Source organism: Saccopteryx bilineata, chromosome 3 (genome assembly GCF_036850765.1).
Source record: "Saccopteryx bilineata isolate mSacBil1 chromosome 3, mSacBil1_pri_phased_curated, whole genome shotgun sequence".
Lineage (NCBI taxonomy): Eukaryota > Metazoa > Chordata > Mammalia > Chiroptera > Emballonuridae > Saccopteryx > Saccopteryx bilineata.
In genome coordinates, this window is record NC_089492.1 from 166,994,971 (window position 1) to 167,011,624 (window position 16,654).

Here is a 16,654-nt window from a genome sequence, read left to right on the forward strand (position 1 = left end):
GAAAATACAAACAAGTGGAAGCACATACCCTGCTCATGGTTAGGAAGAATAAACATCATTAAAATATCTATATTACCCAAAGCAATCTATAAATTCAATGCAATACCAATTAAAATACCAATGACATACTTCAAAGATATAGATCACATATTCCAAAAATTTATATGGAACCAAAAAAGAACACGAATAGCCTCAGCAATCTTAATAAAGAAGAATAAAGTGGGAGGTATCACACTTCCTGATATCAAGTTATACTACAAGGCCATTGTACTCAAAACAGCCTGGTACTGGCATAAGAACAGGCATATAGATCAATGGAACAGAACAGGGAACCCAAAAGTAAACCCACAGCTCTATGGACAACTGATATTTGACAAAGGAGGTAAGAGTGTACAATGGAGTAAAGACAGCCTCTTTAATAAATGGTGTTGGGAAAATTGGACAGCTACCTGCAAAAAAATAAAACTAGACCACCAACTTACACCATTCACAAAAATAATCTCAAAATAGATAAGACTTAAATGTAAGCCATGAAACCATAAGCATCTTAGAAGAAAACATAGGCAGTAAGCTTTCAGACATCTCTCGCAGAAATTTATTTGCTGATTTATCTCCATGGGTAAATGAAATAAAAGACAGAATAAACAAATGGGACTATATCAAACTAGAAAGCTTTAGCACAGCTAAAGACAATAAGAACAGAATAAAAAGACAAACTACACAACGGGAGAACATATTTGACAATAGGTCTGATAAGGGGTTAATAACCAAAATTTATAAAGAACTTGTATATCTCAACACCAGAAAGACAAACAATCCAATCAAAAAATGGGAAAAAGAAATGAATAGACACTTCTCCAAAGAGGACATACAGATGGCCAATAGGCATATGAAAAAATGCTCAACATCGCTAATCATTAGAGAAATGCAACTTAAAACCACAATAAGATATCATCTCACATCAGTCAGAATGGCGCTCATCAACAAAACAACACAGAATAAGTGCTGGTGAGGATGTGGAGAAAAGGGAACTCTCCTGCACTGCTGGTGGGAATGCAGACTGGTGCAGCCTCTGTGGAAAACAGTATGGAGATTCCTCAAAAAATTAAAAATCGAACTGCCTTTTGACCCAGCTATCCCACTTTTAGGAATATTCCCCAAGAACACCATAGATGTGCTCCAAAAGGATAAATGCACCCTCATGTTTGTGACAGCATTGTTCACAATAGCGAAGATCTGGAAACAGCCCAAGTGTTCGTCAGAGGACGAATGGATTAAAAAGCTTTGGTACATATATACTATGAAATACTACTCAGCTATTGCAAATGATGACATTGGATCATTTAGAATAACATGGATGGACCTTGATAACATTATATGGAGTAAAATATGTAAATCAGGTAAAATTAAGAATTATATGAATAGATGGGACATAAAAGTGAGACTCAGAGAGATGGACAAGAATGTGATGGTAATGGGGGGGAAGAGGGGGGAATGGGGCGGGAAGGAGAGAGGGGGTTGGAGGAGGGGAGGGGCACAAAGAAAACAAGATAGAAGGTGATGAAAGACAATTTGACTTTGGTGAGGGGTATACAGCATAATCTAATGTCAAAATAATCTGGAGATGTTTTCTCTCAACATATGTACCCTGATTTATCAATGTCACTGCATTAAATTTAATTAAAAATATTACCAATAAAAAATAGTATTCTCTGAGATACAAGATAAGGGAGGTAGGGATATAGTGAACAATAGCCTCTGGAAAATTTTGCTCAGCATTTTCCAGAATTCAACTAAAGCACATCACAATCCACCCTTACATTCATGGTCTTTACACTGCAGCCTGGGCCTACATCCACAAACCAGAGACACCCCCAAAACACACACATACACACGTGGGTGCACCCAAAGTTTCCGATGACCCTTTTCTTCCCTTCAGGAAGCCTAGATTTCTAGCAGACCATGATGGGGGTGAATTGATTAGATCATGTTCAAGAGGAACCAGAGACTTCTCCCTAAATGTGTAGCACCAGTGGCAGAATGCCTAGAGGGAGGCACATCTTTCTTTAGAGTGTTGAGGAAAAAGTGATTTTCTAATGAAAGGGAAGTTTGTGTGCTGGCAAATTGAATTTGAATTCCTGTTCTGTCCCCTCTAGGTAGATGATCTTGACAAATTGCAAGCTCAGACTGTGCCTAAGCTTTGTTGTCTGTAAAATAAGTACAATATTAGCTTTTATCTGATACAATCAAAGTGAGGGTTCACAAAGGAATCGACCTGAAACACTTTGTAAGAGCCTGTGACATAGCAAACACTGTGTTTTTACTATTATCATTTTTTTGTGCATCTGGTCACTACCTACTCATGTAAGCAGTTTCCTGATTCTTAAAACAAGTAGTAAGTGAATTCAGAAAACCAGAATCTAATGTTATATTCAAGCCCATTCCAGAATGGACCCAGCTTGGCAAAGAACTGTGTGCTAACCCAGACTCCGGTTGGATAGTGCTATATACCTTGTCCTTCTTGTTACCTACCCATCAGCAGTACCATCCACCCTGCCTTTTGCCCCAATGGTAGAGGTAAAAAAGTAAAGACAAAACAAAAACTCATACTTCTCTGTCCCTTAAAACAAAATTAACATGACCATAAAATCTCCTTTGACTGATGATATCTCTTAAAATAGCCTGTTTTCTTTAGCTCTGAGTCGAATGCTAGAGTTTCTTTGTTAAGTACTATAAGAAATTTCTTTTGGAATATAGTGACTTGGAATTAATAACAACTGATGACAAAAGCCATAAGGATACTAGTGTTTTCTAAGAATGGACATCCTTGTGGAACAGCTTATGTAGCACTCAGTTCTTCCCCCTCCCCATTCGTCCCAGCTGCCCTGGGCCACTGAACCATTGGTGATCACCACAGGGCTCCGCTTTTGCTCTCAGCAATTCCTCTTTAGTTTAAAGGAACCACTGTCCATCCTGCGCTGTCTTGGAGCACAGCTCTAAACTAGATAAGAATGGCATTTGGTTTCCTCCAGAGCATGGCACATTCCAGGCCTCTCAAATCATTTCACAAAAGGAGGTTCTGAATTCAGCAGCTCTGCAGGGAACACAGCAACCATTCTGCCCTGACAGGTCTGTGGCCACTTTCATCAAGAGAGGAGGTGCCTTCCAGGCTACATGTGGCTCTGGTACACCGAGCTTTTTCTCTGGTGTAGGGGAGAACAACTCAACCCAGCTTGGGTTGCTGGGTACTGTACAGTTTTAACACTGAGTCTAATTCCAGGGAAATCTCTCCTCACTAGACAAACTAGGTTGGTTGGTCACCTTGTGACTAATAACCAAGTGAGCAGTTCGCAGAGCTTTAGAAACCATCATACCAGCCCAGTATTAAGAGACAGCTCTAGGGCCATGCTTCAACCTCAATAACAAATAGAGTTTATGAGCTGATCAAGGATTGATGGGTGGCCTCTGATTTTGAGTATCTATATGCTTTAAATGGTCCCCATCAATTGCCTACTCTATCAAAATTGATTCCATTGAATCATACATCCAACGACATTAAGCATCTCTGCTGACCTTTGCTTCCTCCCCCAGCCCAGCAAATACAGTGGAGTGAAGGGGATTGTAGAATCAGATTTCCTACTTTCCATTCCATCTGCTCCTCACTCCTGTTTGGCCCTCATTGGCCTAAGAGGTTTTTTCTTCCTTATCTGTCCTTCTTTGATAGGTCCAGCCAGGCCTTAGGGAATGAGTTCTTATCACTACTACATTTAAGTTAAAACTATACATATACTCTCAAGTCTTTGCCCGAGGATACACACACACCTTAGAGATGGATGACCCACTGTTACTCTAAACTAGCATTCAAGGAAACTATTGTCATATTTCCAATTGTTACAGGTTGCAAAGAAATTGTCCTTGAAGATGAATGAGGTTGACTTTTATGAGCCATTTATGGACGAGCCCATTGCCATTCCCGACAAGCCTTACACAGAGGAAGAACTCGTGGAGTTTATAAAAGACCACCAAAGGTACCCCAGATGACATTTAGAGGATAGAGGGGTCCAAGGTCTGGGGAATGGAGAAGAACCTTCAGTCCTGACTTTTTAGTTCTGCCAGGAGCAACAACATGGAGTGAGCACCCCAGAAGAACTGAGCTCAGTAGAATGTCTTTGTTGGTCATCAATCGGTGGCAGGAATGTCACTATACTTTCTGAATATGGGTCTACACTTGCAGGCAAGGTTGGATCACCTCCCCTCATCAGTCATCAGTAAATCTCCTCAAAGTCAGAGTAAGATATAAGTAAAATTTGACAATAATAGCAATATTGATTCAGGGACAGCTTCCTATATGCCAAGTACCATGCTGGGTGCTTATGGGACTATTTTCTCTAATACCGGGATAAGCAAAAGTAGGTTTACAGTGTGAGCATGCAAAACATAGCATTTATTCCTGTATTATCATTAATTAATTATTGTATTATTTATTTTTGTTACAACTACAAACCTACTTTGCCCACTCCTGTATTCATCCTAATGGGCTAATTATTATCATCCCCATTTTACAGATCAAGGAATTGGCCTCAGAGTAGTTAAGTAACTTAGCCAAGATGAACATTCTATATGCAAAATTTCTGGGAAAAGAATATTTGACACTACTTAGAGTTGCTCTAGTAAGGATTAGTCAACTTTTCTTGTAAGGGGCCAGACAGTAAATATTTCAGGCTCTGTAGGCCAGATGTTCTCTGTTGCAATACTCAACTCTACTGTTCTTGTGTAAAAGCAGCTGTAGACAATATCCAAACAACTGCATGTGGCTGTGTCCACAAAAAAAAAGCTTATTTATAAAAATAAGAGGCACCAGCTGTAGTTTGCTGAGCCCTGCTCTTAAGGAAGAGACAATATTGAACATGGATCATAGCGGTGGGTTCACTGTCTCGCCACCATCCTCCCAGCACATGCTCTCATATGTTTATTGGACCTGGAACACCATGATTCCAGCAACCAGTCAGCCCAGGTCCTTCCAAGGAGCTAGTATGTGGAGGAGCAAATATCAACATGTATTGTACTATTTGCCAACATTCAGAAAGAAATGAAACTATGAGCAACATGTGAACCCTATCTGCTCTTCCAAACATCCCTGGAAGACTTTGGATGGATAACTTTGATGTTAAAATAAAAGCAGGACTTCTCTCGCAGGTCTCCTCATTCTGGCTCTTCTCTGGGTGCTCAGGAGTGGCTCCTATCTGGGAGGAAGGAGATGACTTCCTGCCCTGGGAATGAGCTGACTCGGTGCCCTCTGACCCATTGCCCACTGACCTATTGTTTGTAATAGACTTTATAATCCTTGGGTCTAATGGGTGCATGGAAAGGCTGAGAGCTTTAGGCCCAGCTTTCTGTGTGACACAGCAGGGTATGAGGTAAGCTCTGGTGTCTTGGTGGTTGCCACAGTAACCCCCACTGCAAGAAGCTCATTTCTCTTTTTTTTTTCAGACCCACCCTGCGTCGACTGCGCCCAGAAGATATGTTTGAAACATGGGTAAGAAAGTGACAAACTCCTTCTGCCCTGTAGAGACTGGTGTATTCCCAAAGAATCCCCTTTGAGTCCCAAACTCAAATCAAGCTTTACTTGGCTGATGTAGCTATCTAAATGTGGACAGCATTGAGCTCAGTGAAAACCCAGTTTTCATGGATCCAATTTATGCCTTTCTGGTACTACCCACGAGGCAAAATTACTCTACCTCTAAGTTTATTTTCCATGGTGACTACTGGCTTCTGTTCACTGACCACGAGAGGCTCAGGGTAACATAATGGAAGGTGGTCAAGCTATGTTGTCATGGAGACTTGGGTTCAAGTCTAGAATCTGACCCTAGTAGCTTTGCATCCCACGTCAAGTCTTGTGAGCTTTCTGAGCTTTAGTTTCTGCATCTAAAATCAGAGCTTTTTGTAAGGATGAATGGTGCAAAAAGCCCAGGATATGGCAAGTGCTTGATAAATAAATGTTTTTTTAAATTGCTCTTTAGAGAGAGAGGAAGGGAGTGAGAGAGAGAGACAGGGACAGAGAGGGAAACATTGTTTTGTTGTTCCACTTACTTATGCACTCACTGGTTGATTCTTGTATGTGCCTTGGCAGGGGATCAAACCCACAACCTTGGTGTAATCCATATGATTCTCTAACCAACAGAACTACCTGGCCAGGGCTGGTAGCTGGTTTTATCCAGATCAGCTCAAGGCACTAGAAAGCACTGAGCCAGCTTATCCCTTAGGTCTAAGTTTAGACAATATGGCAGGCGGGTCAAATAGTATTAGAAAGGGGGTTCTGGGGATACAGTCTCCCACCCACCTCAAATTTATACAAAATTCTGTAAACAGTAACAACCAAAATCTGTGGCTAAGTTTTCAAAGCATTTCATGTATCCTTTTATTGGTGTGTAACTTATTCAGATGTGTGCCATGGAACAAACATTTCCAAAGACAATGAAGGGTAGATAGATAATCCAATGTATAGGAGCGGACTGCTTCAGAACAGCACCACACGATAGAAACATATTTTCCCAACACCTCAAACTTTCAAAAAATTTAACCTTTAAAATGCTTTGTTATTACATATAAGTGGTATAGCAGTGCTTTAAAAATAATAGTCCTCTTGAAGACATTTTTACGTAAAATTATTTCAGACTTGGAAGAAATAAGGCACAGAATTCCATGATCTCTTTACCCAGATTCCCCAAGTGTTAACATTTTACCACCTTTGCTTTTTATGTTCTCTTGATAGATAGATAGATAGATAGATAGATACATAGATTTTCTTATTCTGAATCATTTGAGAGCAAGTGGAAGACACAATTCCCTTTTACCTTTAAACATTGCAGAGGTTTTTTAAAACTAGACTTTCTCTTACATAACCACAGTACATTTACTAAAATCAGGAAATTAATATAATTTCATTATTTTATCTATGAACCTTATTCAAATTGACTAGTTGTCCCACTAATGTCCTGCACAGCATGAGAAAAATGTTTTATTCCTGGCCCAGGGTCCAGCCCTGGATCACACTCCTGCATTCAGTTTTTACATTTGTTTAGCTGCCTTTGATCTGGAATAGGTTTTTGGTCTTTGTCTTTCATGATACAAGGCACCATTTTAAATTGAGAGTGATCATTACTCTTCTGCTATGCCTTTAGCCATAGATCTCCTTTTCATTTTCTTCATCCCTATAAGGTATTTTTCCCCGCTGAGGAAGAAGGAAGGCCGTAGCCACGAAGTGTGGATAAGCAAAAGCTTCATTGAGTATAGAGTGCTTCCTGGATGATGTTCCCTGGTCCGGGGGACACGGGTCAGGGAAGTCGCACAGATGAAAACGCCTGTGGGATATTTAAAGGGTCCCATCTAGGGTGGTCGAGCTAATATGACGTGGCGAAATCTCACTGGCTGACAGAGAGTCGCTTTTTTCCTAAGGACTCCTGGGAAGTTCTTTTGGTGCACATGGTTGTGGGCGGTTCTAGCCAAAGTTCCGGGTCTGGTTTCTCACGTGACCTTTCCCCATTATCCACCGACCTGACAATCCTTACTAGATAAGTCTCAATTACCTAGGCTTTTGGAAGGAAGAGACTACAAAATGGTTGAGCTCTTTTTTCAAGGCCTTCCCTCATTGACACAGCAGCCTCACACCCAAGATCCCTGAGTTCCATAGCAGGAGAGTCTCCATCGGGACCCCTCCCCCATCCACAAACACCCTAACATCCACACCACCCTGCAGGAACTCCCTCCCGCCAAGTAAGAGCTGGGTATTCAGAAAAGGCGTTCACTGTCTGGCTTCATTGAAACTCACCCTCTGCTTTCTTTTCACTTAATGAATAATATAAGTCACAGCCCTTTGCGATAATATGAAATAACGATGGCTCATATTTTCTATATTGTGTATATTCAATTGCTTTCTAATTAGAAAGGACTGTATGTTATATTTAACCTGGTAGAGAAAAGGGCACTTGACTGGTGTTATTTCTTTCCAACATCATGAAATACCCACATGGCTTCCCCAGAAACCCCGACCAGACCTAGCAAGCCCTCATCCCAGTCTCTGCCTTGGGAGGGAAGATAGAACAGGTCTTTCAGCATTACCTTCACATCCTAAGAGGAGAAGCAGAAATCAACCTATTGGAAGGATCTCCAGGAAGCCACTCCCCCACCCCTCTCCCCTCTACCTAGGAGGGCGCCTCTCCAAAGAGCAGCATCTCTGTAGGCCACTTGGCCACAGAAACTTAAACCACAGATGTTGGGAAAGTGACCAGCTAATGGACTTAGAAGTTTTTATCTTCAATACCCACTTCCCCAGACATTGCAAAATATTTTAATAAGATATGAAAACTAGGTAGGAGTAAAGCAACTATTGACCTTTTTTCTTCCTTAATCGTGCAGAATTTTAAAGGAGCAACCATAGAAAACACATCATTTATTTTTACTGAAGAAATTGATGCCTCATAATCTTTGCCTGTGTAAAACAGATAGTTATTTATTTATGTAAAATATTCAAAGAATGTCAAGGTGGGGCTGGGTGGTCCACACCCAGGGCTGACCTGTCCTTCCCCTCTGAGACTCCACCTTCCACTGGCTCTTCATCCTGGCAAGTGGTCAGCCAGAGGCCTGGGCCAAAGCCCACAGGGATAGGAGTCAACAATTCCTTCTAGAAGAATCCTTCCTCTCTTGCAATAACAAAGTAGTTCCAAGAGGGAGCCAGAAACCTCCAGATGAGCCCTTAGGATGCTCCATTGCACCAGGGAGTCTGCTACCTTTAACTGCGTTTTTTTTTCTTTGCTTCCCATAATTCAACATGAGAACAGATATTTAACAGAGACTGGAAGGAAACAACAAAATCTGAGCAGGGTAATCTATCTGGTTGGTGGGTTGATATTCATTTCTCCTTGGTATCTCTAATATTATCTACTTTTCTTCAGCCATACTCTTTAAAACTTAACAGACATTAATAAGAACGTGTGCTAAGCACAGAGATTATAAAAATAAGCATTGTGGTCCTGTCCTTATAAGTTCAGGTAGAGTATCAGCCTGGAGTGTGAAAGTCCCAGGTTCGATTCCTCATCAGGGTACACAGGAGAAGTGACCATCTGCTTCTCCATCCCTCCCCCTCTCTCTCCTCTCTCACCTTTCTCTCCTCTTTCTCTCTTTCCCTTCCCCTCCTGCAGCAATGGCTCAAATAGTTTGAGCAAGTTGGCCCTAGGCACTGAGAATGGCTCTGTGGTCCCCACCTCAGGTGCTAAAAAATAGCTTGGTTGCCGAGCAACAGGGGAACAGCCCCACATGAGCAGAGCATTGCCCTATAGGGGGCTTGCCAGGTGGATCTTGGTCGGGGTACATGCGAGAATCTGTCTCTGCCTCCCTGCCTCTCACTTAATAATATATATATGTATATGACACCAATCCAGTATGCTCCTGGCTATGACAGAGGGGCAGATAAAGTACTGGGGAATCCACAGTAGGGTCTCCACCAAAGTAACTCCCAAACTTCCACATTGGATTTGGAGGGATCTGGTGTTGGGTCATGTTATATATATAAGGGCCCTTTCTTAGCCTTTTACAACTTAAGAGCCACTGACCTGAGTTTGCAACATCTTCTGCAAACCTGGTAGCAGGGACAGCAGATTCATGGAGCTCATTCTGTGCTGTTGGTGATGTTTGTGACAATGTCTGAGAAGATTAGAGTTGCACCCTGGGAAAGGGTTTATGACAACTGAGCTCTTATGAGAGGCCCTACATTTAAGTCAAATATGGGATTTAGAAATTCAAATGCCTCCAGCTCAGAATAACTTTTATGCCACAGTGGCTTATTCTGGACTCCTTCTGTGAGTTTTGGGACCAGACAGAAATGACTTGAATTCCAGATGTGTCACATGCCCGCTCTGTAGCTTTAGGTAAGTCACCTCAATTCTTTATACATTAAACAGGAATAAGCCTTTCATTTAAGATTTAGAAATAATCTACTTACCACATTCTGATACAAAGGCAAATGGCAGATATTAATATCACCGTGTTAATCATCATTGTAATTTCAAGGTGTAATCCCTTTTCTCTGAGAGCTTGCTGTCTGGTAAAGAAGGGAAGATTTATTCAAAAAAGAGATTTCCAAGACAATGTGATCAGAAGACCAAATGGGTGATCTGGGCAGCAAAGGTGGTGTTTGGAGAAAGCCCCTGGGATGGTCAATCCAGGGGATGGTCAGCTTGGCTCTTCCTCACCTGTGTACATGGCATACTCACTGAGCAACCCTGACCTACAGGCTTGTTCTGTGAGTTTATTACTGAAAATACCTGGCCCAGGTCACACACCAGCTTCTTTGCAGATGTTCAATACAGGCTCGTATGCTGACTTTCTAGATCCACAGAGACAGAGGCTCTTTGCCTTGGTTACAGCCCTCCATCCAGGGATCATCTGAGGCCTGTGAAGTGATAGCCCTATTATGAGCAGTTTCTTAACAAACAAATATGGAGTCAGAATTCTAAAAGCAATTTCCAAATGCATCTGGAAGGGCAGTCAGAAATGAAGCCCACTTCACGGAGTTAACTACTCCTGCCTTCCCACCGATGGCAGGAGCCAGAGACGCAGAGCAGCCTGATGAGAACTGATTAGGGTATTCTGGGTGGTGATAACAGCAAATGTAAAACAGTGAGATCCCAGACTGCCCTTCTGGCTGCTGTCAGATGCAGGCAATAACCCTGCGTGCACACATATAGATTTGTACAATTCAATTCCCCAGAGAATCTGACCATGGCAGTGCCCACTCTCTTGTTTTTAATAATAAAATTCCCATTTAATCTCTCTGGAATTTTTGGAGGTTTTGTCCATTCCAAACTCAAAAGGAAAAAATTAGCATTTAGATAGGATTGCACCAGCATTAAAATCAATTGAAATGGAAACTGCGATCATGGGAGGGTTGAGATACCGGGAGTGTTTTTTTCCATAGAATGATTCTGATATGACAGTCAGGGTGCCCTGTGAATCCCTCCCCCATTGTCAGTGACCATGACTGTTCACTCAGATTTGTGGCATTCTCACACACCTTCCTGTCCAAGTCTTGCGAGGATTACATTTCTTATAAAGGAGGCACTGCCAAGCTCTCACTTGTTCTTCTGAAAGAATAATCCGTACAAAGGAGACACAAGGCATGTGGTCCTTTCTTCCCAGGACCTAGAAACATAGAATGCTGCTTGTCCTATAAATTTAAAATACTCTGTCTAGATGCTTGGCCTCGTCTAGACCTGTACAGCCACACCCACGCTTCATCCTCACACCCTCAGCCTTCCCTGACCCCCATTTTTAACTCTTCTGTAGCCTCCCACACTTAGACATGCCTTAGAGACCTATACTGCTCTGGCAAGCTCTGGTTCCAGAGCCCAGGGATACCCTGGAAGATACAGTCCGCAAAGCGCCCTCTACTGACCACATAGGCTCTTCAATAAGTGGTGTCAACAGAAAAGCACAACACTTGCGTAAACAAAACAGACTCACATCCTAATTTGCCTCAAAGATTCCTGTCTGCTGCCTGTTTGGGGACAGCTTCAGGACCTGTTGGCAGCATCCAAAAGTTTCCATAGTCGGCTCTATCACTGATTGTATTTGCTGGTGGTGACTTGAAACATGGACTGACATCCCCTGAGCTACGTTCAAAGTGTTTTCTGCCTTCAGAGTGCTTAATGACCAGATTAACATTCTTCCTCTTCTTGTCTCTTCCTGCTGTGCCCTTGGACCCACAGACCACAGGAGTGAGGCCCATTCACTGCTAATAAGCGTGTAGCTGGTGTCTTCCCCTCTCACAAACCCATTCATCAAAAGCCATGGTTCCTCCAGGTGGCTCATCAGTACTCCCTTCTTTGATGTGAATACTGCTCTGTTCCCCTGCCCCTCATGCCCCTATACTCCTGTGCCTCTGTCCCTATGTGTCCTTATTCCCCTGTGCCTTTGTTCCCCTGTGCCCTGTCCCTCTGTGATTTTGTCCCCCTGTGCTCCGTCCCCCTGTGCCCTGTCCCCTTGTTCCCCTCTGCCCCTGTCCCCCTCTGCCCCTGTCCCCCTCTGCCCCTGTCCCCCTGTGCCCTGTCCCCCTGTGCCTTCTTTATCCTCCCCTGCAACCCATTTTCATTCCAGCCTGCCTGTCCCTGACCCCTTTGCACTTCTCCACTTGGGAATGTAAACTTTTATTCTTTTCTCCCACAGGAAGATGATTTGAACGGGATCCACATAGTGGCCTTTGCAGAGAAGAGTGACCCAGGTAGGAACTTCCCCCACTCCATCTGTTCTTTGACACCTTAAGCAAGAACTGGCTTCTCTCCTTGGTCAGCCCTCACCTTTTCCCTCACTTCCTACCTACATTGCAACCCAAAGGCAGTGCACACCCCCTGGTGGTCACCTGCTATTAAGAATCCATTTCAGTGGTGCACACAGCTTAGTAGGGTGGAGAGATCAGAGCCTCATTCTGCTTAGCTGCCCCAATAGGAATAAGTACTTGGTGAATATAAATACGACCTAGCTTTACAGGGTGTGTGTGTATGCATGTGTAAACTTCTGCTCATTGTTAAGTTTGCGGACCTAGCCTATATAAATAACAATTCTACCTTAAATAACAATAAATGTAACCTTACATCTGTCAAATATTGTTCGTGCTTGGGGAACTTAATGGAAAATATTTCCACAAAGAATGGGAACTGGGCCAAATATGCAGCTGATTTCTAAAGTGTAAAATGACCCTATAAATAGATGAGTGATTTATTTAGTGATTTGTTATAAGTAGATGAGATTTGTTTTATTTTGGAACTTGGACAACTTTTCCCAGTTTTACTCTGTGTAGCATCATTGGAGAGCAAAGTGCAGGAAACAGTTAATTTTGCAGGTGGTAACATACTGGATCCCCTGAGCTGCGCCCGTGAGCTGAAGGGTCCCGAAGGGAGAGTGTGAGTGGAGATTCTGAGGTGCATTTTTGGAGACCTGGAACAATCCAGAATGCAACTGGAGAAGACAGGGAACTCCATGCCTGACGGCTAAGCAGCCGGGCCTCAGGCTCTGAGTGGCTGGGCAGGGGTTCCAGAACCTGACAGGGCAGAGAACCGCAGCCACCAAAGCCACCTCAGGCTGACTGATATGTACCCTGCAGGAACCCATAACTACGTGGTACTCTGCAGCAAGGTCTGAGGTGCCATCAGGTTTGGGAACCGTTGCATCAGGTAACGAGGAACTGTATGGTGTTTGCTGGGACTAAGGCCTCTTGTGCATTCATAGGGACAGATGGGGAAACAGAGGCTCAGAGAAGAGAAACTGCACAAGAGGGCATGTGAGCTAGCAGGATTTCCCGAAGGAGAAACAGGTTGTCTTGCACATGCCCCAACACACAGTAGGTGCTCAATAAATGCTCGTCAGGCAGGTGATTAGCTAGGCAGCTGGCTGACCAAGACCAAGCCTTGACTTTTTTTTTTTTTTTTTTTTGTATTTTTCCAAAGCTGGAAACGGGGAGGCAGTCAGACAGACTCCCGCATGTGCCCGACCGGGATCCACCCGGCACGCCCACCAGGGGGCAATGCTCTGCCCATCTGAGGCATTGCTCTGTTGCAACCAGAGCCATTCTAGTGACTGAGGTAGAGGCCACAGAGCCATCCTCAGAGCCCGGGCCAACCTTGCTCCAGTGGAGCCTTGGCTGCGGGAGGGGAAGAGAGAGACAGAGAGGAAGGAGAGGGGGAGGGGTGGAGAAACAGATGGGCGCTTCTCCTGTGTGCCCTGGCTGGGAATTGAACCAGGGACTCCCGCACGCCAGGCCGATGCTCTACCACTGAGCCAACCGGCCAGGGCCCAAGCCTTGACTCTTTACTGTCAGACCACCTGTTTCGTTTTTATTTTTTTGATAATTCATTTTCAGCTGTCATTGTTTCCTACAGACTAAAAACCCCAACTGGTTCTAGCATACAATCTTTATCATTGAGATACAATTCACATACCATAGTCTTCACCTTTTAAAAGTATACAATTTAGTGGTTTTTAGTACATACACAAAGTGGTACAAATAGTACCACTGCCTAATTCCAGAATGTTTCGTCACCTTGAAAGAATATTACATGTATTGGCAGTCAGTCTCTTTCCCCTCTGCCATCCCCTGGCAACCACTAATCTCATTTCCTCCTCCATGGATTCAACTATTCTGGAAATTTAAATATCATTATGTAATATGTGGCCTTCAGGGCCTGTTGTTCACTTAGATAGCGTATTCAAGGTTAATTCTTCTGAGGCGTGTATTCATACTACACTCCTTTTTAGGGCTAAATAATGCTCCCCTGTAGCACAACTGAATCTATGTTTCAAATTCTCTGAGAGCTTCCTCCCCCCCAACCCTCTATTTTTATTAGAATTTTTGAGTGCCTACTGATGTCCCAGTTTCCCCATCACGATTTACTGAGTTGGAAAAACTCTTCAAAGATGGCTAATCCTTGTCCAAAGATGCCAGTGTGGTTCCAGCCTCTTTCTATAGGTTCTGCCCTTTCCCTGCCCCCGAGGATAAAGCAGCAAAGAAGACAAGCTGCCCGAGGCTGACAAGCTACAATCGGACACAATCTGATCCGGGTGTCTGTGAACAGAGATGCCTGGCCATCAGCAACAGCCTGCTGGCCGGACTCCAGGAGGCTTTCCTCCCTCGCCTGCCCTCTTCCAGGCTGGGGGGGGGGGGCTGTCTGGCTCTTGGGAACAATGGAACAAAGAGGCCTCGGAGAAGTTGCAGGAACCTGTTTGACCGAGATTGCTGCTAATGAATCAAGCTCCTGAAACTATTTCCACCTCCTCCCTGCACAAATATCCTTGGGCCTGAAGCCTGTCTTTTCCCAAGCTGAGGCTTGTTACTGGGGAGCCAGAAAAACAGTGCTGGCATGAAGGCGGGGGGTGGGAAGCATCCTCTTCAGTGAGGGAGGGCCTGGTGTGCTGGGGGCTGAGAAAGGGAAAGGCTTGTCTGTGGAAATCCCTGACTCTGAGGCTAATCAGTCATTACTGCAGGTCACTGGTGTATGACTTGGGGTGGGAAGTCTGGCTGCAGACTAGAAATTTATTTCTGCCCAGACAGCGGGTCCTCCTATACCTTTGCTCTTGCTGAAAGGGACATGTGGACTTTTTGGGGCCAACCAAGCCCCTGCCTGCCCAAAAAAAGGTTATACATTCAGCAAAATTAACAGCACAGATTTCCTTGGAGAGCTAAAGCTTGAGGAAGTGTTCTGTGAGCATTATGGAAATGATCTCATTTGGTCCCTGAAGCCACTCCATGACATATGCACAATAAGGAAGAACATGACTTTAGGAAGAAGACAACTCTTGTGTGTTTATGTGACATGACAAACTCCTGTGTGAGGGGCTTGTTTTATTCCCATTTCAATCTTGAGGAAGCTGAGGCCAAGAGGTTGCCAGGCTGGGAAATAGTGAAGCTGGAATTAAGCTGAGGATGTATGGCTTCCCAGCCACGCCCCTAACTGCAAGGCCCTGCCGCAGACTTGTCCACCACTCGGAGTTACTACCCCTGATGACATCCCAGTGACAACCAGCCTGCCCTTCTTCCCCTCTGCCATTCTTCAACATTCCCTACACCGCCAACATTAGAAAGACCCAGAGAAGTCCAATGGCACACTCAAGGTCACATGGTTAGAGGCACAGCAGACACATAAGCATCGATTTCTTGGTGGCTCCTCTGGACACTGGACACCAGGCCATACTGCCTGCCCCAGGCTGCGGAGCTAGTGGCAGGCTCTGAGCATGTGCAATGCTGCTGCAACCTAATTGGGGGGTGGGGGGAAATTAGAGAGGAGAAGTGAGAAGAGAGCCTAATTATGAAGAAAAGTCAAACTTCCTTCTCCCATCCACTGATGTTCCCAGACTTGGAATCTATGCGTATACAATAGCAATAACAAACATCATCTAAGTGGTCTGGGTCCCCCAAGGACTCTTCTCCTGGCGTTCCAGCCTTCCCAGCTGAGAGCTTGTATTTGAGGGTTGCAGACAGTGTCTGCTCCGCTGGCCCCAGAGTGATGAGCTACGGCCCTTCTGCCATGAGCTCTCCTCAAGGCTGACGAGAGCTGCAGAGGAAAGGGCACGTCAGCGCTCTGCTCCTGCCTGGCTTTCTCCAGAGCCTCCTCTCGGTTGCCATGCTCAGAATGCCGACTGAGCTGCTATGTGACAGGTTTGAAAATGAATGTCTCTCCTCTCCCACTCCCAGATGAGTCCGCGTCAGGCTGACATCTTCTTCATAACACTTGAAAGGTTCGCAAAGTGGCATTTCTACATGAGTGCGTGCTTGATGGGTGTCCTCCAAGGGTATTGGGAATATTAGCACTAACAAGCTGGAAGGCAGAGCAGGCTGCTGTCTGTGCATGTGGGACAACCAGTGACAGGCCTGCCACTCATCTCCAAGCCCTGTTCCAACCGAGTGCCAACCACCTTGGGTTCTTGTCAAATGGTTTGGAGACTAATCATCTCAAATAGGAATGCTGATGGCTTATTTGAGCTTCAAAATTTAAATGTGGTTTATCGGATTTAACATTTGGTTCTTGCTAAGTGCTACATGATGTTCCAAGTACTTAGCAAATATCAGCACATTTAATCTTTACAACAACCCTCTGTGGTGGGTACTATC

At 44.2% G+C, this 16,654-nt stretch overlaps 1 protein-coding gene across 1 annotated transcript in view; it reads left to right on the top strand.

The window, feature by feature from the left end:
• The window catches only part of CASQ2 (calsequestrin 2), an 81,284-nt gene that overhangs the window by 53,586 nt on the left and 11,044 nt on the right, over positions 1–16,654 (top strand). The window contains exons 6-8 of the mRNA XM_066268214.1: positions 3,898–4,028; positions 5,491–5,536; positions 12,220–12,274. Of these exons, the coding sequence (XP_066124311.1) occupies positions 3,898–4,028; positions 5,491–5,536; positions 12,220–12,274 (232 nt within the window). The remainder of the gene's footprint in view (positions 1–3,897; positions 4,029–5,490; positions 5,537–12,219; positions 12,275–16,654) is intronic.